The following is a 26,793-nucleotide window of genomic DNA, read 5'->3' on the forward strand; positions in this document are numbered from 1 at the left end:
AAATTAAACTCAAAGATCTTGTCCCACAGTCGAAATTACTCTGACGACCAACCTGATCTGAAGAAATACACGTGCAAGAGCACTGAGGATTTGCAATTTTATCATCAAGGTGTTAAAGCTGTTTTTGGTCTGAGACCATCTCGGGTAGCAACAGATCCTATTATCAATCTTAGTCAGTCTGGGAGCATATGACTGTCGGCAGAGTTTGCTCAGCCTTTTGGCGGACACTTGGAGTTTTTTGTGCCTTTTTCTCCATTAATGGAAGCCGGTTGACGACTTTATGGGGCACGCGTTTACGGTTACAGACGGTTGAATTTCATGTAGATATTATAAAGGTTTTTGGTTGTACCACGTTCCAATGTTTCCATGTTCTCATCTAAAATGAAAACGAAATACATGTACAAAATCCACACCGTGAGAATGTGAATCCGCTGGCTCGCACCAAAGGAGCTTATGTAAACAAGTTTCAGACGACTGTTGGGAGCATCGATATAATAGCTCAGTGTAATTTAGCGCTATTATGCGCCAAGGTCCTTGCGACAGGACATGGGCCCCACGTGCCGGCGACTGACTCATTGCTGACGTCACTCATATAAATAGGATATAGAATACTCTTGTAGTATTTTTTTGGTCAGCCATCCGTCCATTCATACGTCAATGGTGTGAGTCGTGTGGTACTTGCATTGTGTGCAAATTGTTCGACAGCTCGGGGATGGCTAGTGTCTGCAGGCGCGAATATTCAGGGCATGGCGGCATCTGTCATGTCGCTGCAGAAATGCCGTCTGCTTTCGCAAAAGCACTATAGACTTATTCATCATCTGTATCTTCCAACCAGAAAGTGCCAGACTATTCCTGATTAAACAGATGCGGCATTCAAATACACTTTCGTAAAACAGGAAGGAAGTTCCTAATTATGAAGAACTACAAGTTCATTTATGCATATCGAAATGCGAATCATAGATTAGGATCTTAACGATAACCGTTCATTGTGAAACGATCACTATAAATAAAGTTCGCAACCGATATAACAGATGGCGCTGTAACCGAATCTCTTAAACAAATGCATGTTGCAAGATTCAGTAAGTCTCGCAAAGTGGACAAAGTAACATGATACGCAAACTCGTCCCGATTGCCTTCTAGAATTTCTTCAGAGGTTATTAGCCCATTTCCTCGTTTAGTACTGAGTCACAGATTAGTCTTTATCCGAGTCCAGCATATCAGTCGGGATTAAAAAGCTCTGGACGCAAAGTTCCGATTCATCTAAAATACATCCTGCACTGAGTATTATTGATATCGCTGGTATCACCGACGTAGGCCGATCGATCTGCTGGCCGCCATTTAATCAAGATCCTCTTGATTGGATAGTTTCACAGTATGCAAATATTATTCGTCACACAACGCGTCATTGTTTACGTTTTACGCAAATGCTCTCTATTTTGGGAATATTACAAGCTTTAAATTAGCCGGTACTGAAATAACTTTGTTTTGTAAATATTGCACGCGGTTTTCCCATTTTGGGGTATCCAGATATACCGTGGCAATGACTAGATGCGTCATAAAAGCGCGATGTATTTCTTAAATAATCCTAGAGACGTTTTATCATGTGCTAATTTTGTTCAATGAGTTGAGCTTCCATTCATCTTCGTTGAAAATATCACACATGCATTAGAGCGGCCATGAAATTATTGGCTAAAATGTATTCTTGTATTCTGTATTTCTTCTTCATGATCATGCAACAATAAAGACCATGTTTATTGACAAATGTCAGACTTCTTTCAATTAATTACAGCCTCGTCGTTTGTAATTAATTGAAAGAAGTTTTCATAAGAGGAATTTATTTTTTTATTTACTTTTTAATTGGAGACGGATGTTTACAGTGTACAAATAATTGTTTTGATTCTTCAGCTACTTTTACAACGTATGTAGGTTTTGCGAGAAAAATATTAGTTTCAAATCTATATCTATTTTCCAGAACATTGGCATTGCTTGTGTGTTTTTTCTGGCACAAATGTTTCTTGCAAGTCTTAATATTTTATATTTCATGTATTGCAACCTTCTTTCAATAAAAATGAAATAAGACGTTCATAATACCCTCCTTTCCTGCTGGCGGTTGGAATCCGGAGCCTACAAATAATGAGGCTTCTTCCCAGGGGAAGCACTAGGTCCCGGAACTTTTTCCATTAATCAGGACGGACATAAGAGGCTTAAAACAAGGCTTCTGCCATGTACCGTTAAATGAAACATGAAAAAAGCTCTCGAAATAACTGAAAATGTTAGATTCTCGAGCTTTGTAAACCCTTTTTTCCTTCTACCAAAAAAGTAAAGATCTTTGCAGTTCAAATTACCCAATCAATAGTGTTCCCAATACTAGAAAGTTCCCAACGATGGGAATCGAAGAAATGAAGGCTTATCCCACTTGGACGTCTGTAGCACTGACATGGACTTAATTGGATGTTGCTAGCCTTTGAGATTCTAGTTTGTAAGAGCAAGATGGCGGATTTTCTTTGTAACCGACCTTTTTCTCTTGCGTTAGATGGTATTGAATGCAACAGGGCTGTTTGTGGTGCACTCGAGCTATATACATTGAAGAAAGTTTTATTTATAAAAGTCTTAATTCATTGCTCGAATACATTCTGTGAAATCCTTTGATACTAAAAATGTAAATAGGAGATTTTCATGATCATCTATTTCAACTTCAAAAGCTTCTCCAGTCTATTTATTCGATCCTTATGGCTCATCGATTATGTAATCAGTAATCCAATTCCAATCAATCAGAATGTTGACAACTTCACAGTATTTTCGCGAATACCAGGATCTTCTAGGCGGTACATGTATTATTTATCACCCCTCCATACTCCCATACATATGTATAAGATTTTAACTAATCATCGACACACATTGTAATGTGGGCACAGTTGTGACGTCACCCTCATAAAATTACTTACGCACACAAATTAGCAAGCAGCCTACGATTATCATTTTCACAAATAAGTATGACGTACGAAAGGAGACGATTATTGCTGATATCAATTTATTTTTGGATATGAAAACGTAATCTATTATGTAACTTTACTTGATACACAAATGCTTAGCAACATGTTGATTTTCTTTACCTTATGGAGTTTACATAATTAAATCACACTATCTTGTAGCAAGACTGGATAATATCAATAGCTTAGTTCTCGGTTTATTTAGAAGCTCTAATTGCTTTAATTATAAATATTTCGCTCCAACTTTGGTGCCTTGAAGTCCTATCTTTAACTGGAAACACGTTCATAATGATCTATGATGCCTTATTCAATTAAGCGTTCGAGAATTGGAGCATCATACCAAGTCTGACGTGGTTTAGTCGGAGTCGGATTAATTTGGCTTATGCAAGATTAGGCTTGAGGCGTAAGTCGAACACATCCATAGTTTAGGTTAGGAAAGGTTGGGTATAAATCCTCAAAAAGCCTGAATTCGTTACCTCTCGCATCTGAACAAATAAATGTTTTATGTATGCCTTAACGTCTATGCCGTAGAAGTAAGATGCTTCGTGGGAACATGTCAGGGCTTGTAGATGATTCTGATTGGCACCTTGTTTTAAATTCAGTCGACTCTATCTCAGATTTTGAAGTTTTGAATTTCATGGACGTACTCACGATCGTGAGATTCCCAACGACTATTACAAATATTAAAATAAAATATTCTGAACTAAGTGCTATAGCATCTGTATCATCACATGCTGCATAGCCCTCAGTGCTCGCAAATCCATAAACTTGAATAATACCCAGAATCCAAGGCAAACTGTATGCTAGCTATCCTACAAATGTCAGCTCTAAGCAAATAGCATTAGAGTTTCAAATGGAGTGTTTGCTCTAGCAGGACAAACAGGATTCAATTTATACGGCTAAGGGACGGCGATGGACAAACACGTTGGCTATGTAAATAAAATGTAGGGTTGTGTTGTGTCAGGCGGCCTTTTTGCAACTGACATTAATTGAAATGATAATTTTGTGATTAGCCATGTGTTGCCTGGACAACAGTTCCCCTAAGTTTCGATCGTATATTAATCGCGGCGACCAAGCATTTTTCATATCAGATCAAAAATAATAAGACTGAAACAATAATATTTTCTCTGACAGATTTAATTTCCTTCGCCATACATGTTTGTGAAGAATGTACGCTTAAAATAAATAAACAATTCCTTGAACAATATAGCGATCCGGAAGGAGAAACGCAAGCCAGATAAGGTGGAACTTAAAATAGATTCCAGAAACAACAATCCTTACAAGTTTGCAGTATACATTGCGCCAATCTGAAGCTACAGACGGTTCAGAGCTTACGCACACATACACAGCTCCTACACGTTGGTACCACCCACACTACGACACTAAGTAAGGTTGGGTTTGATAGCGAAGGCAGTTCATCATGATTATGTTTATGTTCCTTGTAGACGAATCTGTAGATACCAATAGACTTTTATTGTTATGGGCGATTGAGAAAGCGGTGAAATTGCTATGTTGTTTATGTTGGAAAAGGGTAAATCGAAAATTCCGCACAGAGCTTTTGAAAAACTCTTTCATTCGTTATGAAGGAGGCATGCTCATGTTAGGAAATGATACTATGAAAATGTAGCGTGAACAAAATATTTTCGTCAGTGGATACGATTTCAAGTGCGTGTATTTCAGGGCCACGCTCCAATTGAACGACATTTACATCGGAAAACTATAAATTTCTTCAATAGCAGGCTTTCTGTTCGGCAAAAACTGATGGCTCTGCTTGCAAATCGATAAGATAGAGCTTTTATAGCTCAAGCTTGGCTGATGTTATTTTCCAATACCTATGTGTGTAGCTAAACATGAAGCTTTTCCGCTTCTTTTCCTCCACACAGACCCAAAACAGAAATACCAATCGATAAGACATTAATATTAATAAGCTTAAAATTATTTACAGCTTTCTGTCACCTGTAAACTTATTTCAGTCATTCCTTTTGAAATAGACGATCGAAAATAACCTGGCAACTAAGCTTATCAAACATTCAGCCGAAAGCGTGTTTCACAAAACATAAACCAAGCTACATAAACCCCGGCACCATAGCGCGTGGGTAACGCAGTCTGGTTCGGGGGTGGCGTCTTCGGAAGGCGTGACCTTGGAGGGCGACGACCGCGCTGACGTCACCAACCCTCCCTCCCCTCTGCACCTCGGCCACCCTCTGGCTTCCTGTTGCCAACCGGCGTAGCGTGTGTAGTCGCGAAATTTTTGGTTTCTAGGTTACTTGGGGCGACTTTTGTAGGGTGATGTGATTTAACCCGGGTCAAGTAGTAATGTATGTATTTTTGTTGTTGCAGGTATGTTGCCGGATTTGAGGAGTGGTGGAGAGGAATTTAACGACTGTTTGTATATTCTATAAATAGCTTTAGAAAACCTTGCCCACTAATTATGTGAGGCACGAGCGTTTGAAGTTTCTTCGAGTACAGTTAGTATTGATAGATAGTTGATATTCATTCAATCTTTATTCAAAATTCTTGCTTGGATGCCTTATGGAAGCATGTACCATTAGGGAGATCAGTTTAAACTGATTAATTAGAAGTTTGTTCTAATTTTAACTTGCACAAAAATAAAAAAGTTTTTCATAACAGTTACAGGTCTTCAGCTCTATAAAAACTAGGCGAAAAAAGTTTAAATACCTCGCGAGACGCCCATTCAGACAAGTTTTTGTCTAGCAACATTTTTTTGTTCTAATGCTGCATTGTCTATTGAATGAAAACGCCATGTCACGGCTAGGACATCGTTTTCTTTTAGGCATCAGTAGAAGAAAAGGTCTAGTACATTATCCGAAAGATGTTTGGGACTTCCTTTACCTAAGCAAAATTATCTGGTGCTATGATGACAATATCTGGATCGTTCAGTCCTGCCAAGTCCGATCACGAGTCTAATCCCCACCTGATGGATCTCTGGCCATTTATGAGAGTCACAAGTGGCACCCGAGGAGTGTACAATACGACCTATGGACTGGCTGACCCATTTCTGCTAATCCCCTCGTCTTCACGCCATTGTTCGTCCGTGTATGACTGAATGCCTGCTCTGTGCCCAATTAGATGCTCCATTGAATGAGACCTCTATAGAAATAACACTGGGAGGGTGAATTTATAAAACCCTTTTACAAGATAATCTAGATTCATAACTTATTTATGCTGTACTGAAATTTTATCCCCTACATGCATTTGAAAGGTACTAAGCCCTCATTAACGTGAATCATATTCACATTCATAATTTCTAATGAACAAAACTACCCCCCAGCACGTGTACCTAATACAAGTTACATGCTTAATTAAACATTCTATGAAGAAAGCGAAGAATATATTCCGGGCAAACATGTCTCTAATAAAAACGTTAGGGTTTGGGTGCCCAAGATAAAAGCCGAAAATATTTTTGTTACGTCATGAAAGCCTGAGCGATGATCCTAGAATTCTATGGACTTCAGATGCTCTTGCTTTTCTAGTAAGTTCGAATCACAATTACCAATGTTTATGGACCCTAATGCATGTATTAATATGAAGCCCGGTATCACAGATGATTCCTAATATAGCTTTCGTTACTGAAAGGAAATTGCAATATTGGCTTTGAAGAAAATGATCTGCTATATAACACTAGTCTGAAAGCGAATAATCGTGAAGGTAAATACATTTGTCGAGCTTATATTACCTACTTTTAATTAGATTTATTAAAAAGGAGCGTTCCTTGTTCATATAATACTTCAACTATCGCAATTTTCAGCGAGGGCAATGCTCTCAAAAGGATACAAAGTATATTTTTAATGTATTCCATAAATAATGTGAAACTCCAAAGACTTCGGGAAATTCAATGATTACTAAAAATATTCTTGTAAATAATCGAGGCATGAAACCCTTAAACCTCGAGTTTGGATGAAATAAACTTCAAAACAGTTGAAGTCTTTCAGCCATAATGTCGCTACCCTCAGACGCAACAACAAAGTTTACCAGTCTCCAAATTGTGACACAATACGCAGGTAACATTTTGTTTTCGTGTTTTGCCAAACTTCCTAATCATGTTTTTATTTTGCCAAAACAATTTTCAACTCACCAAAACAGTGTTATTGATTGATTTAGATATAAAACAGTCTTTATTTTCGGGGGAAAACTTTCTCTGCTCAAAGGACTGTAATTAAAGTTGGAGAGCTTCCGTATTGGAAAAAACTATCTTGCTTATTTTGCAGACTTTTAGGTGTTAGTGGTTTGGTTATATTACGAGCATCAAATAAGATCAATATGTTAAAGCGAACTTTGAAAAGTAAGGAAGGAAAACTCCGTCACCATTTCTTTAGATTTTTAACCCCCTTTAATGTCAGACATTCATCTTTTGGTACAACATCCATTTACCCACATTCGTTCATTTGTCTACTTCAAATATACCCCCGCATTACAGCCACTCAGTCGCAAAAAATAACGCCTCGTTTGTCAAAGGTTCTCCCCACAGAATAAGTTGTCATTCTACCCCTGAATTTGCATAAGTCGGTTTACGTGTGACTCAGATTGTTTGGTACTTTGGACCCCACCCCTCTGAAGCGGAGGGGTTAAAGTGGGGTAAAGTTTCAAATAATAGGGAGTTAAGAGACTGTCCGCGTCATGTTAATTATGTAGCGTTCATATGATAAACCTACTCTATATTTAAATGTTTGTTGTTAGTGGGACAGAGCAACTTTATTCAACAACAAATGTTCGAAACTTAGGGATTTGGTGGGGGTAGATGGAGCAAGGTTCATAACTGTCGATTCTAAAATTAAATAGTGGATACTGGCCCTATTCTCTGAGGATTAGCGATAAGAAAACCGAAAATGTTCATCTTTGTTTTACCACTATCAGGAATGCAGTAACGTAGTTGATACTAGAGGTGTTACTGGCCTATCTCGAATTTCTGATTTATGACGTCATGAAAATGAGTCATATATGTATTTTTGTTATGTTTGTCAAGTTGTTCTGCTTAATCGATATGATTATGCGATATCAATTGTGTTTAATTTGATGATTATAACTTATTCTGAATTTATTTTTGGTTGAGTTCAGATTCTAATTTATCATGGCTTTGTGATTGAAACCATATCCCACTTAACTGGATCTGAAACTGTTGAGCCGTACGTCATTTGTTTCTAGACTATCATACCTTATTTTTCTCCAAAAAATTAGGTGCCTTCAGGATTCTGAAACCCGTGGTTAGAATACAGAATTAGGATCGTTACAAAAATGTGTTAAATTTTCTTGAAAACCTTGTTTCCAGTATTTAAGAACTAGGTGTATTAGATTAGATTGTATAGAAAACTGTTGTGAGGTATATATTTTTTTCCAAACTTCAAATTTATTTATTTTTCGTTCATCAATAAGACCAAAATCATGACGTATGTATACAGTAAGTTGAAGGCTAAAAATAAGATGAGGAAAACATACATTTATAGGCCCAGCAACAGACGGGATTAAGTCAACACGAGTTATTCAGAACAGCCTCGCATCCCGCATCAATTTGTTCCTTTATTATAGGACATAGGTGTACCCTTTTCATTCTGCATATAGAAACTGATTTGACACCTGACAAGGCCTTTGAACATTCAAGAGAACCTGTCTTGATTGAATCTTACATTGAGGTGGTTAATGGTAAATCTCAGGTTTTGGAAGAAAATAACACTATTATAGTGTACCAATGTGTCTTCTTTTTAGATGTATGATGAAAGATACTTAGTTTTGATGTTTTGAGCAATGAAAATAGATCCTGAAGTTAAAATGAAGATGTCCTTTTAATGTAGCAAGTAGGCATTCAACATTGATGGGATTGGTGAGGATAAGGATAACATTGTGTAACTTACTAAATAGATAGTTAAGATATAGATCTGTTAAGGAAAAGTTGCTGTTTCTCTCCTGAGTTCGTTATGTGGAAGTTTTCTGAGAATAATTCCATTAAGGATTGAGGTCCACAACTGTAATATGACGTCTGTTTGTATAGTTTTCTCAGGGTATCTTATATTTTTGTTTATTCTCGGTTTTCTGTTTAGAAAGTTATTCATGAGCAAGGAATGTTACGTAGGCTGGAGTATTTTGTCACATGCTGAAGCTTTGAAAACAGTTTAGCAAAAACTTTCTGATTACGAAATAGTATAGTAACAAAAAAAAAAATTTTCTTGTTGTCACTCATCGTGAGCTAGTGACGTTGTGTGTCGACCCAAATGATTCTCTACAACACATATTGACGGATATATTAGCAGCTCTGAGCGTGACAGATCGTTTGACCCAGACTGCCGCCCAAAACTCCCCATCTATTTTCGCCAGACTACTGCCTCAACAATAAAAAAATATTCTATAACCCAACCTTATAACATAGTTTCCTGCACCACTCATTTTCCTACTTCGAAAACTGTTTGTAATTCAGCCGGTTTATACTGAAAGGGCACGGGGTGAAGGACGCCTGTTATGCTGGGAAATCGGCGATCGATAATTTGTCTGTTGGCTGTCCGTGCAAACATCCACCTTAAATGCTGCGGAATAGAGTTTATTATAAACCCGTTGCGTAATATGTTGACCTGTTGGTTGCGAACGTGTTCCGACTGCGAACTCCTTCGATTTTGAGCCGCTGTGCTTATTATAAACGCTTGGCAACTTGTTGGCGATGACAGGGGGATGTTGGCCGTGTCGTGTGCGCCAAAGTTTGGCCCTATTTGTGTCACAACTCACAACTGATGGCGGAAGATAAGTTGGTCGAAGTATACGTCGCTATCAGAAACAGCTGCCGTTGTAAATTCGTAAGTCAGTCAAGGGAAATAGGTTAAGATGGGTTCAGCAGGTTCGTGTTGTAGTGTTTCTAGATTACTCGGTTACTGCTGCATTGCGTTTCACGTCCATTATTTTATGGGGTTCTTGTTTTTTTTTCTAGTTCAGTGTTTTGAAGAAATTGTTCGTGTTAATATTACCTGCAATAGAGGCTTCATAGACAGAAAGACATCATGCAGTACAGGTTCCATTATTAGGTAAATAGGCGTGTTTACCATGAAACTAAAATAAATAAAAAAAAGTATAGAGCTTCTTCTGAATTCATAATTCATTTTTGCATCGTTGAAAGTAGAAGCACATCTTACGAGCAGACCCTCAAATATTTTCATTTCCCATCAAAAATGTCGGCTCCTACAAAATTTGTTGAGCGCAGAAATGTGCCTCTCACAATAAAATGATGTAGGCATAAAAGTATATGGTTGAACCCTCGGAAATTTTGAAACGGCTGTACATAGGTATAATTCATGCTATATTTTTCATCTTGAAGATTTTTCTACGTTGTATCCGTACATGTTTGGGCTTCACAATATCTAGATTATTTTGTATTTTTCCATGTAGGTGGTTGTTTTGACGCCTTGGCTGTTTATTAATAGGTTTATTTTACCCTAAGGGTGTTGTGATGACGTAACAGTTTGGTCTTTATTTATAGGTGGGATTATCTGCCTAAATCCTAGTGACGTCATTTTCGGCTCCAATAACAATATTTATCAGTTCGTTGGTACTTTTACTCATCATGTATTTTTAATTAGTCACAGATTTACAAGCTAAAAATAAAAATACTGTCAACGCCTCAACACAACAAACTCAGAAAAGTAGTTGAGGTTTTCCAATTAAACGAGTAAATACAGCCGACTTTGAAAGGCGCCTGATGCATCATTAAGCCCTTAAAGTAAACTATAGCGTGTCTTTATAAAGTTGCGGCAATTTAGTCTCGGCGATAATCGCACATGTGCGTGGGCCCTCACGACGTTGTAAACAAGCGTGTGACTATTGATTTCTTGCGACCTGCCCGCGCTGCGACAAACACATTACCAGCTTTGTTTGTTGTGTCGGTTAAGCTGTTTTTTTTTTACATTTTTGGGTGAAAAGTTGATTGGCGATACGACTGTTGTTTTTAAGTTTCGTGAGTTTTTTTCCACTGTTTCTATGTAAGCACTCCAAAAAGATGGTTATGGCAGGAATATTTTCTCGTTTCATGTATCCTCTAACAAATCTATGCGTTAAAGTACCCCTTCCGATTCTTATCCGTCTATCGGATGGTTAACTACAATAGTAAATTGTACTTGCACTTGGATACACAAGGCGCCAAATGTTATTGTACAGATAACGCATTAACATCGATAACTACGTGATAGATCCTATGTGCCTTATCTGGCACATAGCTCTTGTTGTACGCTCCGTTGTGGCTTTTACGCTCTTTTGGGCGCAATCAGTGTTTATTTGGGATGTTTATAGCACTTACTGTAGTAATAGATTTGTAATACAATGTCCTTTAAAAAGGCATTCAGGCCGATTTTCGGCTAAGGCTGCAGTTCTCAGAGGATATTAATCAGCTGCGTACAGAATGGTAAGCGCAGACATGGATGCATTTTAATAGAACGATGGGACGGCTATCCGTCATAACCAGAGAGAGATCAGATACAGGACTGACACGAAAAGTCAATACTAGTTGTACGTTCATACAGAAGAACTATCGAGGAACTGAATAAACGTATCCTTGGTTGTATATAAACCAAGCATCTTATAAGATCGTCGTGTGCATTAGTGATGTCCATGGCCTAATCTAATCTTCCATACGGATGTATCGATATTAATCCAAGTTCACTTTTCTCTTTGATTTTAATGGTATTAATAGTATGTAGTTATTGACCAAAGAAAGCACTGGGACATGTTTAGTTGTAAAAGGTTTAAAAAGAAATGGCGAAGTACTAATTTTGTCATCTTATGTAGTTAAAATTGTAATTTTGCATTCGTTTACATTGAAGTTAAGCTAAAAGTTGTCATGTTTGAAACATTCAGTTGTCATTGGCTGATAACGATGCGATATCTTTGCGATAAGCGCGAATTCGTCAATGTTTTTTATTGTTTGTTCATATGCTTCAATTCGGGGGAACCCTAACAAATAGTTTTGTATCCGGTGTTATATTTGAATATTTTTGGTACCTACTAGTCGAGTAGATGACAATACATATATTAAATCTCCTTTTTCAGCCGAAAATATAGCAATTAATCGACAAAATAAATACTCCCCATCCGCAGTGGTATTTGTGGTATCACGTCAATAATTGAAACCAGATAAATATTATCTACCGATTCAAAATATTTAGGTCAAAACAATAAATTGAACAACAACCATAAAATAATTGCAATTTTTCAACAAACACGCCAACTTCAAACGAAATAGGTTTTTCAATAACTTTTACACGGAAAACATTTAAAAACACATCACTATTTGGAATCGATTCAAAGAATCGGGTAGGTACTCGAATAATTTCCATAGCAATCGGACTAGTGTTGCGATCAGTCGTTTCGGCGAAGCGACGATGCACCCTGCGCCCGGGGCTGCCATAAAATCGATACTTTGTGTTTATCTACGGAACGACGTTACGGCGCCTGTAAATGCAGAAATGGGGCGCTGCACTTTGTTGACGGTCAAGCGTGAGTTGCTACTTACGAGTTTAGTATTTTTTTGTGTATCTAAGAATGAATCACACGTTTTAGGTTGAGTTTGAGCCGATTTTTTGATAAGTCAGATCTGGCGTTGAAAGCGTTTTTTATTACACAAACAAAATATCTCAAATATGATATGGCAACTAGTTATCATAGTCGACCTAAGATCATTACAGTAATTTTCTATTAATAGTCAATAATTTTGGTAAAAATTGTGTCTATTTGGACAACGAGGTCATTTATATTTTTATAATAAGATAGTAAGAAAACAATTAGTTAATTACAAAAATAGACAACGAACAAAAGTACTCAGACACAACCTCTGCCTAGACTAAGTTTTGTTTACTCACCGAGTCTGAGAAAAACAGGTGATTAGCAAAGTGTTATTAAATAGTGCCGTTTGCATTAACACAATCAGGTAAATACATAATCATGTTGTTTTGACGGTAACCTGTCTCCGTTTACGCAATGACGTCACATAGCATATAATGTAGCTATAGATACTCCCTATAGGCAAAAGTATGGTAATATGAGTCCTTGCATCTTTCCGTTATAAAATCAAGGAATTGTATTATGCCTTCTCTATTTGAGAAGAGAAAGCATAGAATCCTACATGATAATAATGATGACTATTTTCTTTTGGTAAATTCGTATTTGGCAAGACAAAATCACAGTTAAGTTGATCTAAGAAGAAGCACCACTTACAATCGCTAAAATTGAGACGAAAAGGCCAATCAATCTCTTACACAAATTGGTTGCACATAAACAATAATGATAATCAGCCCCGCAGGGCATCTGAGGCGGATGACGGGGAGTAGCGACCCCGCGGGGCTATATATCCGAGTGCTCCAGGGAGAGTATACTGTTCCCCACCTCCGGCCTGCCGGAGTGAAGCATGACGGGGGATAGGTCTCCCGCCTCTTGGCTTGCCTTCATCGGCCGGTCAGAGTGGAGTCGCTAGAGTAGGGCTAGCAGCCCGCTCGGAGGGTAGGTGCCTCGTGGTAAGTGGCGAGTGGGCCGGTGATGCTGGACCCACAGGGAGCGCGTGATCTGCGTTTAAAGTCCGCCGAGGTATCCTCACCCTTCAGCCGCTCATGTACCTGTTGCCCCCTTGTTGCGATTTAGCGACTGATTCCCGGGGGCCCAGTAAGTGAGTTGGCGAGTCTCCACCTGCCATTTTTACGTGTATTTATTACATTGTTATCGGCAGGTGCCATAGTTCCCGTAGTTTCCCCATTCCTAGTCCACTAGCATCCCATCACAATAGCCCAAGTAGTTTTCATCCATAGTTAGCAATAGTTCAGCACAGAACCGGGGATTGTCCTTGGGTACATTTCTATAGTGTATACAGGGATAATCGTCGGTTTTGTGTCACCATTTCATTAAAGTTGTCTCAAAAGGGCTTCAGCGTGTTGGCTTCGGCCCCACGTTCGCCTCCCAAAAATCCGGGACTCTATAGTCCCGAGGTCTGGTAGAGACATACAAGATGATAATCAATTAAAATAAAAACAACACCGTACTTTGCCCCCAGCTATATTAGCTATAGTAAATAAAAAACTAATGACCTCCACACTATCATAACATCTATGAATGGATGCAATGTAAACAGACGGTTTTCCTCGTCGCCTTCACACAATGGCCGACTTTTAACGTACATTGAAATATTATTATGACTATATTGACGTTTGTTTAGAACATAAAAAGCATTGTATGTCGAAATCTGCAAGATTGATGGGACACGTGCTTGTAAGAAAAATAATAACCGTGCGAGCAGCGCCCTCTATTGCCGTGCGAACTAAAATGTTCAAATGTTATTACAGATGGCAGTGTTTCTAAAATGTTTTGTTTATGTTTGTTTACGGACTTGGAATGGCGGAACACCGGCGTTATAATCAAAGCTTACATTTTATGAGTATTAAGTAAAAGTAGATAAGGAAATCAAATCTCTTGTGCATCTATTAGTAATCGTCATCTGCCTAGTCTTTTCCCAATCTATTAGATATTAGCACAAAAAAGCATTTTCATGAAGTGTGACAACTGTAATGTATAAAAAACAGCAAAAAAATATTTTTCAGAACCAGTAATTATTAAAAAGTCACTAACAAAAAGTTTTCCTAAAACAACACAAAAAATGCGTATGCAAACCGAAGCCGCGTTCGTTACACATACAAATGAATTCAATAACTTTTTCCACGTAACGTTATATGCTAGCTGTGACGTCACAAAGCTGTTAATATTTTGTTTTTGTTAGAAAATGCTTAGTGCTCAACTTTAGCGGGTCACGGGTTGTTATGCTTTCAAAACAATTTGATTTAGACTGGCCTTTGTTAAACTTGTTTGTGTGAACTGCACAATTTATGAATTATGTACGTATAAATTAAAGTTTATTTGCTATCTGTATTCAGATCCTCGTTTAGTTTATTACTATTGAATTTATAAACAGGTCGTAAACCGAATGCGGTAAGATCTCTATTTAAAATCGCCGAAGAGGTATCATAGCAACAAAACTCAAATCAATTTTTAAACATTCTTTTTTAGAACAAGTCGACTGTAAAATGGACGTCGAGCGTTATAAAATAGAGCATCAATTTCGCACGATCCATTTCTCTTTATCAGTTCAATCTAAGAAGAAAAGCGACTGTTCGCAGCACAAGTTAGATCCGAACCTTGCAACCTAATTCGAAATGCCGACGTTACACCATCCAACTTAATAAAAGATCACGGTACACCAACGCATTCCAGGAAATTAATCCACTACAGAATGTAGGTTTTGAATTAAATTAATATGAAATAGCACTGAGGAATTGCAATGTAGATCGCTGTATGTATATTCAGTGAAGTTTCTGGAATACGAGCTGTGGGGAATATGGAATTAGGGGATGTGAACGTTATTTGTCTCTATGCTATGTGGTTTGTATAATATAAATGCCGGTGGCTAGTTCTCATAGAGCATTCAAAATGCGGTTTGGTGTCCTTGTTTCCAAAAACTTGGCATTTGGGAGTGTAGTCCTTTTGAAATCTCATCTAGTCTTCCAGTATTCTCATTTTGAAACAGGAGCAGAGAACACTGGCAGTCCAACAAATCCAAAAAGTCTGTTTTTACATACTTTTTAAAGGTTCTCTTCGAAAATGATATCAAGCCATATTTAGGCCCAGGCCTCTAAAATAACTATAAAACCTTCGTATTCCATGTAATACCATATCTTACTGAGGTAATGAGCCGTATAACTTAGTCTGGTATTTTTATAGTCCCCACGGAACAAACGGTGAACATAAAAAGTTTTTTTATCATCGACATCGGTTTTACGAGCTAGTTAGTGTTCCTACGTGAGGTCCTATGAACCTGGGAGTTCGTCGCGTATGTCACCATGGTTACTTCTAGAATTTTCCGAGAAGCCACCTGTAGAGAAAGCTACATATTATTGTAGGTACGTGGTCAAACAAATGAAAGCAAACATTAAGCAGGCTGTCAGAAAGAAAAACAATTGACAACGTTGCTTTACTTAGCAAAAGCAATAATCATTGATTAAACTGATGGCATGAAAACTGTTCACGATGCGCGCAATTAGGTAGACTAGACTAGAATGCAAACTATGGGAGGAACAGTATGGCTGCAGAGGATGTTAATGGCTTCAGATTTATTTATACGAGCCTAAAACGTCGATGGATGCGACCGAGTTCCCGTAATGGACGCCATATTCATGATCCCCTTTATATCCTTAGGTAGGTCGAGTGGTTACGGCTTTCTTTTAGACAAATATTGATTAGTTGTGGTTCTCGCAATATCCTTGTCAAATAACCGTGGGGTAGGGGATGATCCTTGATGACATATATTTTATTTGATTTATGTAGCTTGGAATTTTTGCATTTAAATATTCCAAAATAGCAAAACTGAAATGCCACTTAAAATTAGATTCTACCAAACCTGCGCTTCAGCATCGATCTACGGAGAATATAGTGGCAGAGATTCTAAATACGAGCTAGATTTGAGTATCTAAAATAGAAAATGTTAAGCTGAATCCGTAGTACGATGTAGCACTGAATTCATAGTACAGGCTCGTTCGAGTGAGCAGAAATGTCGGCACTTCCCCGTACTACATTTAGGTGCGAGTTTGTAAGCGGATGCATTGATCTGGATATGAATGGTAGTATGTCTGCATGTGTGAGTGTGTACTCACGTAGGTGTATGTAAAATGTGCGCGTGTGCGTCTTTTCTGGAATTGATTGAAACTTGGTCATGGAAACATCCATTATTGTTCACAATACTGAACAGCATTTATCGTGACACTAATAGTTTTAAATTCTGATATTTGTTGTGACGGAACCGATATTATAAAAATAAAGTAGCATGTTTGCAGTTTTTGCTGAATTATGATATTCATTTCGTCAAAGCAGAATATTTCCCACAGCACACATGACTACTAAGCTTTCACAATTTCTGTGCAAATTAAAAACGTCTGTGAACCAGACATAACAAACTTCCCTAGCATTCAGGCAGAGTGCATTCAGAGCGTCGTCATGGCAACAGTTCATTACTGGCAACGTCACCAGCGCGTCTGTCCGCTTATTGAATTTACTGCACTGCGGGCGCCAATGAGCGGCACACCGTCCTACCACTATCCTAACTGTCCTATTTCGCTTTAAACGTACTCCTAGGTCATTAGTGCACTCAATTATGTAGGCATTTTCACAGGAAAATGTTGTCGCCCAACTGGGACTGTCGAGTCCCACGTTGGGCGCCAAATATTGATTGCACAAATCCTCACTTTAATAGACCTGTTTTAATTCCTTTTATTATGCTCTTTTCTGCTCGGCAGATGTCCAACTTACGACGAATAATGGTACTTGCTGAACATATTAATGCGATGGTTTTGGAAGAGGACTTGTTTTCGCGTAGTTAACACTCGAAAAACAGATCTTAAATCTGGAGAAATTTTGTTGACTATATTTTTAACTTGTCTCTCGGTTGACCTAGTTCTATTTATTTAACTGCATTTATTGAACTTAGAACGTCTTCTATAAAATTCCGTTGTCATGTTTCAGATGCACTCTTCGCTTCCCTTCCACGAATATTCGGCTGGAGTTCCAGTCGTTGGTGGAGGAGAGCGGCGGTGGGGCTGGAGGCAGCTCCGCACAGATGCCGCCTCTCCGCATCACCATACCTACTGACAGCGACGGACGTAGCCCGGCGCCATCTCCTACAGGTAAGAAAAGAATCAGGTCACTTTGTAGTTGCTGGACAAAGAAGACATTTTAGATGATGATTAATGTTATTTTTATTTATTTATTTAACCATTTATGTACACAGTAACCACATGTAAGAAGTAGAGGTAACAATTTCTAATGAAATCTCTTCCAACAGACCCGTTAAATCCTAAGCGATATTTTTGTTCAGGGTTAAATGGAAATAGATAAAACCAGTCATATAAAATATAAAACAATTAAGAAGCTTCTAAATTCAAGAACTTTTGCGTCGTGTTACATAACGAGAGTGATCGTTTAAATATCGCCACTGTACTTAAAACCAAGTGATATTTTCCTAGGACTAAATTGACTGACTTTTGACAATTAACATTTTAAAAGATTATTTTTACAAAATAAAAGATTCCCTTTTAAATAAAGTCTTATATGAATGACTTCCAACTCTTCACATTCTCTAACACTGCATCACCATGTTTCAGGCACAATAAGCGCCGCAAACAGTTGTCCGACGTCTCCCCGAGGCGCCGGCTCCTCAGGTCGGAGACACGCCGACCTCGGCCTGGTGGCGCACTATGCTGCCCTCGCCGACCATGCGCGGCCCAACTCCAATGGAACTGCTGTGAGCATACAGACATAAACTTCTACCTATGGTTTCACCTGTGTCCCATGAGAACTACTTCATGTTTCCTGAAAAAAAAAAGAAGCCTTCAAATGGGTTATATCTAATAATAATAAAGAGTTTTTCAAATCGGAGCAGTTAATCCTGAGATTAGCTTGTTCAAGCAGACAAACAAACTTCAGTTTTATAATATTAGTATAGATTCGAGGGGTAGCAAATGAATGGTGAATTATCATTTTTATTGTCTGATTTATGCAATTATACATACGCCAAAGAAGTGATAAAGTGCGCGAATTGATATTTGTGCTGTCATGTTATTTTCAGCTTTATTACAATTATACTTCGGCCGTTCAGAGAATGCGTTCCTGACACCTATCAGTTAGTCACGACTAGTGATGGGCACAACATAACACTGAGTTCGTTACCGTTCCTTCAAAATGAACCGCCGCATTATTTTAAGATTATTTTCGTTTTAAATTGGCGGAATCATTTGTTTTATATTTTAGTTATTTAAGTGGAAACCAAAAAAAGGTAATATTCATATAATAAAATTGTTTTATTTATTCTTTGTTACAAGTACATTGAATTGAATGTGCGAACAGAATATTAATCAGACTCCGATTTGCTTGAGGAGGTGGTGTCTTCATCATCATCTTCGCCTACATGTATAATTATATTATTATCAATAACAGAATCAATCCTGATATCTCGGTCTAACAAAAGCCGGGTAATCAAATAAAAACAGATCGAAAACACTTGAAAAACGTGGTCTATGCGCACGAAACGACAACGGACGACTGTTTTAGCGTCACAAAATGGCGGCCCATAACGCCATTTGGGGTTACCATTTTTAATCTAAGTATAAAAATGCGGTTTGGTCATAGTTTTATTTTTATATTTCATAAAAGTTATAATTAAGTCTTATAGTCCATTATTTTCCAATTCTTAAAAAGAAAATCAAAACGTATTATTTTATATTATAACTGTATAAGAACAGATTACGATACTTGCCTGTTATTTTTAGCACAGCACTACAAAATATAAACCGCTGACATAACCTTGTAATAGCGCAGTATAGATTTAGAAAAATATTGTTTACCAAGTTATTTGACACTCAGTTTGGCACAAAATTATAACATTCATTGATTATTGATATAATAATGTTGTTTTAATGCTCCTCAATTGTTAAAACGGTAAACAACCAGCAAAAATATTTTTATCGTAACTGCAACGCCATTGCAAAGTTACGTCGTCAGTTCAATCGCGACGTGTCAGGAACGCATTCTCTGAATAGCCGAACTATAGTTATGTGGGTTTGGATTGGAATGAAATAGAAAATGTAAACATTACACAATGCATTCTACAATGTGGGCACAAAATACCCATGCTACATATACTATGGCGGTTCATATACTAACCTGTCAAAATGTGAATTGCAGGCGCCATCCACAAACTCAGACTCGGGCTACGGCAGCTCCCGCGACGTGCGCGAGGCGCGGGAGCCGCGGGAGCCGCGCGACGACGCCAAGCCGCCCTACAGCTACGCGCAGCTCATCGTGCAGGCCGTGGCCTCCGCGCCCGACAAGCAGCTCACCCTGTCCGGCATCTACAGCTACATCACCAAGCACTACCCTTACTACCGCACCGCCGACAAGGGCTGGCAGAACTCTATACGTCACAACTTATCGCTCAATAGGTCAGTACTAGGGCATGCAATACCGGTTTACCGGTTTCGGTTTTACCGGTAAAACCGCCCATTTTCGCGATTTTTAATTTACCGGTAAAAATAATATGTAACCGGTAATTTACCGGTTTTTACGTTTTTGTGATAATATACAGCAATTGTTCATTTAACGTCAAATCTTCATTATATGTATAGCCTGAACATAATGTAATATTGCATACATTACATAGAGTAAGAGTGTTATAGTTGCTGTTTTTTAGGAAAGTAAACTTATGTGGCTCCTTAACTATCTCTATTAGATACAAATCTTCATTCTCATCTAAATTTATAATATCTAAACAAATTTTATTCATTCGGTTATTCTGAATTTCCTCATAGCTGTCAGCTCCTATTAGGTAAAAATGTAGCTTATGCTTATTTTACCTACTCTATGACCTTATTGAGCAAGGGCTTTTACTTCACTACCATGCGGACAGCTCTGAGGACACGGTGGAGCACACAGTCCAGGTGTGCACTGCCTGGGAAGGGTACCGCCGTATCGTCGTCGAGCCAATAGACAGCGGCGACCTCTCGCGTCCGACCCTGGTTCAAGCCATGGTCCGGAGCGAGAGGGAATGGGAAGCCGTCGCCTCCTTCTGCGAAGCAGTCATGCTCGAGAAGGAGACGGTGGAGCGCCTGCGAGTTCGCACCTCTCATCCCAACCGCTGTAGTGGACCAGGAAGACACCATGGGCGCCGAGCGTCGAGAGACGACTCCCGGCCACCGTAGGCGTCGGTCTGTGGAGTGTGGACGGTGAGTTCGGGTGGCTCATCGTTCCTCCGTCTGCCTAGACAACAGACCCGTGTCGGCGGCCCGAGTTGTTCCACGGGCAGGGCCAAGGCCTGCCGGGGCTGCGGGATAAAATTCCTATGATTTACCATAAAAAAGGGCTTTCACTTCAATGAAAAAATGGTTATCTGTAAAGTCGGTTTACTGACGATAGTCGAACGTGACAACGTTATAAGAAATTGATCGTCAGATGTCGAACGCTGCCGAAAGCGGAGGCCGATCGTGCCTCTTTGTCACTCGTTGCGTGCTCTCGCTTGCACTTCAAGCCTTAAACGGAACGCCTCAGAGCGAGGTAACACCGCATGAGTCATGTTTTTTCGTGCGTGCAGCCGGCTCCATCCATTTATAAGACGTTGTCACGTCAAAAAATGTTTTTTTTTTCACGGTAATTCTTAGCGTTTATCCAGACGGGGTCCGCTTTCCGTATCTTCTTTTTTCACTTCAATCTATCCAGGACATCTTCCTCTTCGAGTTCGTAGATTTTCATGTCATTCATTACGACACTCAGCCAACACCGTTTCGGCCTGCCTCTGCGCCTTTGACCGGGTATACCTATTGTGATTGAATACACAACATTGGCGATGTATTCAGGTGGTCTCCTTTTTACATGGCCGAACCATCGCAGCCGTTTCTCTTGCATTTTGTCGACGACATCGCGTACGGATGGTACTGACATGTTTTTTTGTTACGGCCCACGTCACAAAAAATGTTTACCACCTTATACCTTGTATTTTAAATTATTTTTTGCTTTTAGACTCCCCAATCTTATTGATATAATATCACATTTTTTTAAAATACAAAAATTACCGTTTTAAAAATAAAATATTTTATTTACCGGTAATTTTTATTTTAGCGAAATTGCATGCCCTAGGGCATGCAATTTCCATCAACCAAACCATCAGTACCATGGAAAACAAAATCACTAGCAGAGGTGCCATATTTCAAAATCGCCTAAGAAAGCAGCGTGCCAAAATGCGGGTGTGCAGGGACGAGGAACGTAACTGTTATCGCCCCTGTACACCTTTTTTGGAACCGACCATTTTATGTAACACCAAAAATCGTTGGCTCAAAGAACCCGAACGCGCTTCGTTAGTTCACTCGTAACTGACCGTTTTGGTCATACCCACAGTACAAATTTCACCTAGATTGAGACCTGACCTACCTGTATTTTGGCATCTTCGCTTATCTTTCCTTACTCCGTGGTTAGAAGTTTTTAACCGACTTCCCGAAAAGGAGATTCTTAATTCGGATGTTTAAATTTTTTGGTGCTTTGGTCCTGATCAACCAGGTGCCCGATTCTGCTAATGTAAATGTGACAATTGGATAAACGGAATGCCGCATACGCTTCAACGTAATTGAGTCGTGATTGGATCCCAGTTGGATCTCAATCGTATATCGCTTAAATAAAATTAGAAGAATCGAGCCCCTGAGGTTAGATACAGTCGTGTCACTAACATTAAAAGGAATAATCTGCTAGATTGAGCAGCCTGCTTTCCATGTCCTATACCTTTGCCTGATATAGCTTTTGAAAAAAAAAAATGGTGTCGTAAATAGGTTGACGATGATGTCAATCGCACGTCCACGGTCAATTGGTCCATTCATTGAGATCTAGTAGTTTTTTCGTTTCATCAGTGACATTTGACCATTGATACAGATTTCTGTGGAAAACTGCGGTTCACTGATTCGCTATTATAGTCATTGAACTGCAGTTCAATAGTTCATTCAATTACAACTCTATTACAAGTAAAGAATCACCATAGTCAATGTGATCACCTTGAACTCAGTTTTCTGTATATAATTGTGATGACATAATAATTTATTGTAGAAGAAATATATTGTCATATACTCAAACTGACACAATTAATTTCCGAAAACAGGGTAGGTACATATTTGGAGGTAGGTCATCCTCTCGTGCCCCCTCCTCTATCCACTAAAAAGATTGTTTCTGCGTAGTGGATCCCGGATTTTTCAACGCATATTTTCATGACACAGTTGTATGGAGTCGAAGATGTCATATTAATTTATTTATTAATTAAAGGTTTACCAACAGTTTCTGAGTAGAAAGAGCTTAGAGTACAATTTTTGTTATGGCTAGGACTTACACCGTCGTACCACAAAAACTTTCAAACGTCTGTTTAACACTTGTCTAAAAAAATGACAGATTATGACGTTGAGACTTTTACAGCCACACTATTCTTAGTCAAATGTTCAACAGATGTTGTATGTTTTTGTAATAAGACTGACAGAGTCTATGATGTTTTGTACTAAGTAAGAAATGTTTCGTTTCGTTGCAGATACTTCATCAAGGTGCCTCGCAGCCAGGAGGAGCCTGGCAAGGGCAGCTTCTGGCGCATCGACCCGCAGTCGGAGGGCAAGCTCATCGAGCTGGCCTTCCGTCCCCGCCGTCCGCGCGGCGTACAGTTCCGCGCTCCCTTCGGCCTCTCCTCCAGGTAACCCGCAGAGATAGGCCAAGCTCACGATCATCTCAACCTTGCAATGTCAACAAAGTCAAAATCGTTTATTAAAGTGGCCTAAGATTAGCACTTTTTAACGTCAGATACTGTGTGCACGAGCCTTAAGTTGGTATATAGGCAAAAAGTAACAAAAAAAACGTTATGAGAAAAGGAGTGCAGTAATAGATGTAGATAGTTTAACGATCCCCGGGCGCGTGAGTAGCGGCGCGTGTAGCTGCCCTGTGGCTGCGGTCACTGACTTCATTGAAGGCGGGTTACACGCCTTGGTTCGGGCCGCATGCTCGCTGCACTCATACGGCCGAGGAACGCGTCTAATGTGGGAGACGCCTTAGAACAGTTCAAAAGCTTCTCTATTGCACTATATAATGTAGTGGCATGGTAACAACAAACTTGAAGTACTAATGTTCCAGGAATGTTTGCAAAAGTGACTCAGTATCAGTGTTTCCAAAAAATATTTTAAAGACCCGATCTGGTAAAGAGAGCTGGATTATGCCTTCATAACACAGTTTTCATTAAGACAGCCTTTCACGGAATCTTTGCTAGGGTCCCCAGCACCATGATTGATCATTTCTAGAATTGTCAGTTCTGTTAAACTAAAAGTAGTTAGAGCCAAAGGAACAAACCTCTTAGTATCCCCTAATCTCTTCAGGTGCTTTGCAAGTAAAGTTGCCAGATCAAAAGTCAAGAAAAAACCATAACCGAATCCGGCCAGGATCGTGCTTAGTTTTAAGCGGAAAGAAACATTTTAAATCAATCAGAACTGACCGTTTGCGGGTCGACAGAGGTAACAGCCGGAATTGTTTAACAGATGCTCAAAGCGCTTCGAGGCGCATTCTGGTCTTATCACTGATCGAAACATGTGGAATAATGTACCAAAATTTATATGAGATCAGTGTCAAAATTATGCCTGGTTTGGAAATGAAAAAATTGTATATTGATGATTTTTAATTTATGTTATTTGCAGTCACAGTAGAATCCCGATAATCTGGATCAAGACAAATTGGTGTTATTTAATTAATTCTAAAGTTATCTTGTAAACTTGTTCAATATATTTTACGATACTTCTAAGTTATAATAATGACGATTAAACATAGTCTCATATATTTAAACGGTAGAGATGTGTTTCTAAGTGAACGTCCACATCTGCTGAATGTGCCGCGAATGCTGCGTTCGCTCGCGTTTGCTCACTGCAAGGCGATAACAATATGCACGCGCGTAGCTCGCGAACTGCGTATTCGCCATATTTGGACGCAATCTAAGGAAACAGTAATATATCTTAACTATTAGAGCATCTGACATCCAAATAATCAGGATTCTACCCTAAAACGTTTTGGCCGTCAAAATCCTTCACCATCCTCCGCAATGCGCCTCGACGCTAGGCGCTGATAGTTTGTGGTGCAGCCGGTATAACTGTGTCATGCTGTAGGTCTGCGCCGACGTCGCCGTCGCAGGTGGGCGTGTCGGGGCTGGTGACGCCGGAGGAGCTGTCCCGCGAGCCCACGCCTGACCTCTTCCCGCCCGAGGACCACGACCAGCCCAGCGCCAGGGAGGTCAGTATTTCTACAACTTTACTCGATACAATTAGTGGTTTTCTTACAAAATCAATTGTTTATAAACCACTACTTCTACTTTTTTGGCAGTGTGAAGATTGTATGAGGCCCATATAAAGTATATATTATGTTTGCGTCCTTGTTGAAGTTCGCCGATTGAAGGCGTAGAAGTTGATTTGGTTCTTGCTAACTGCCAGTCAGCAAAGTTTAAACTCGTCAACAAATTGTACGATATCAATGTCGTCTTAGATATTGTAAAAATATTATTGTGGAAGTAAGATTACAATACAATGTAAGGTTTAGTTTTCCCTTCCAACGGACGCGTCACATGCTTGGACGACAGACGTACATTTGTCGCCATACATTTCTACTCTCATAGTGTGACTTAAAACCGCGCGCGTCATTCGCATGCTATTGGCCGTTGCAACTTTACAAAATAGAATAACTCTGATATATGAAAGTGATGAGTGAACTTCGTTGTTGTGTTGACAGACGAGCCAGCAGCGGCTGAGTAGCAACAGCAGCCAGTCCACGCAGTATCTGTTCCCGCAGCGCAGCAGCGGCGTCAGCCAGAGTGCCCCCGGATCCCCCGGTGAGTGGACCTACAGCAGACGTCTATTTAACCGACTTCAAAGAGGAGGACACTTACCAGGTGGTCCAATAGTCATCAGGTCAGGGTCTGATGATGGAAACCCTGAGAAATTGAGGGCATAGTAAAAAAAACAAAAAAAGACAAAAAAAAAACCTCAGAAGTCGGTGGCGAAATAAACTTAGGTTAAGTACATCCATTAGACACCGACTTGTTTTTTTTTATTATTATTATTACGATTTATGTAGTTACATAACATTACATGTTAAATTACTAATTTATGTAGGTATATTGAAGAAAAATAATGATATAATTGTCCACAATTGAATGGCTCAAAAAAAAATTCTGCCAAAACATAGCTCCCTAAACAGCCACTCTATGTATTTTCTAACAAGGAGTATCGTAATAGAGAAGTATAACTGTACTCGTTGCGTAGGCGCAGGCGTGGCGTACAGCGGCGGCGGCGCGGCGCTGGTGATGGCGGGACACCAGATCACCGTCGTCACCAACGGCGCCGGCGGCGAGAGGGAAGGTCAGTCTGACACATGTATCAAACGTTACAAGATACTTTATTTGTATAAACATGGGGGTACATAGACTGATGCAGGTTGTTATAAAAATAATAAACGTATCCATTCATGTTTGGCCTCTTAGGCGTACAAATATAAAAAAAAGTTTAAAATAAGGAACATTCTTAAAACGTCTTTCATTATTATTAAAAAAAAAAATCTTTCTTCTACCTATAGTTCGGCCATTCAGAGAATGCGTTCCTGACACGTCGCGATTGAACTGACGACGTAACTTTGCAATGGCGTTGCAGTTACGATAAAAATATTTTTGCTGGTTGTTTACCGTTTTAACAATTGAGGAGCATTAAAACAACATTACTATATCAATAATCAATGAATGTTATAATTTTGTGCCAAACTGAGTGTCAAATAACTTGGTAAACAATATTTTTCTAAATCTATACTGCGCTATTACAAGGTTATGTCAGCGGTTTATATTTTGTAGTGCTGTGCTAAAAATAACAGGCAAGTATCGTAATCTGTTCTTATACAGTTATAATATAAAATAATACGTTTTGATTTTCTTTTTAAGAATTGGAAAATAATGGACTATAAGACTTAATTATAACGTTTATGAAATATAAAAATAAAACTATGACCAAACCGCATTTTTATACTTAGATTAAAAATGGTAACCCCAAATGGCGTTATGGGCCGCCATTTTGTGACGCTAAAACAGTCGTCCGTTGTCGTTTCGTGCGCATAGACCACGTTTTTCAAGTGTTTTCGATCTGTTTTTATTTGATTACCCGGCTTTTGTTAGACCGAGATATCAGGATTGATTCTGTTATTG

The 26,793-nt window shown here is 39.1% G+C and overlaps 1 protein-coding gene across 1 annotated transcript in view; it reads left to right on the plus strand.

The window, feature by feature from the left end:
• LOC124632884 (forkhead box protein K1) overlaps positions 1-26,793 on the plus strand; it is a 50,039-nt gene that overhangs the window by 16,705 nt on the left and 6,541 nt on the right. The window contains exons 2-8 of the mRNA XM_047167869.1: positions 17,529-17,689; positions 18,167-18,306; positions 19,746-20,002; positions 23,113-23,268; positions 24,719-24,842; positions 25,335-25,434; positions 25,868-25,963. Coding sequence (XP_047023825.1) covers positions 17,529-17,689; positions 18,167-18,306; positions 19,746-20,002; positions 23,113-23,268; positions 24,719-24,842; positions 25,335-25,434; positions 25,868-25,963 — 1,034 coding nt within the window. The remainder of the gene's footprint in view (positions 1-17,528; positions 17,690-18,166; positions 18,307-19,745; positions 20,003-23,112; positions 23,269-24,718; positions 24,843-25,334; positions 25,435-25,867; positions 25,964-26,793) is intronic.

The sequence above is a fragment of the Helicoverpa zea genome, chromosome 9 (genome assembly GCF_022581195.2).
Source record: "Helicoverpa zea isolate HzStark_Cry1AcR chromosome 9, ilHelZeax1.1, whole genome shotgun sequence".
Classification (NCBI taxonomy): Eukaryota; Metazoa; Arthropoda; class Insecta; order Lepidoptera; family Noctuidae; genus Helicoverpa; species Helicoverpa zea.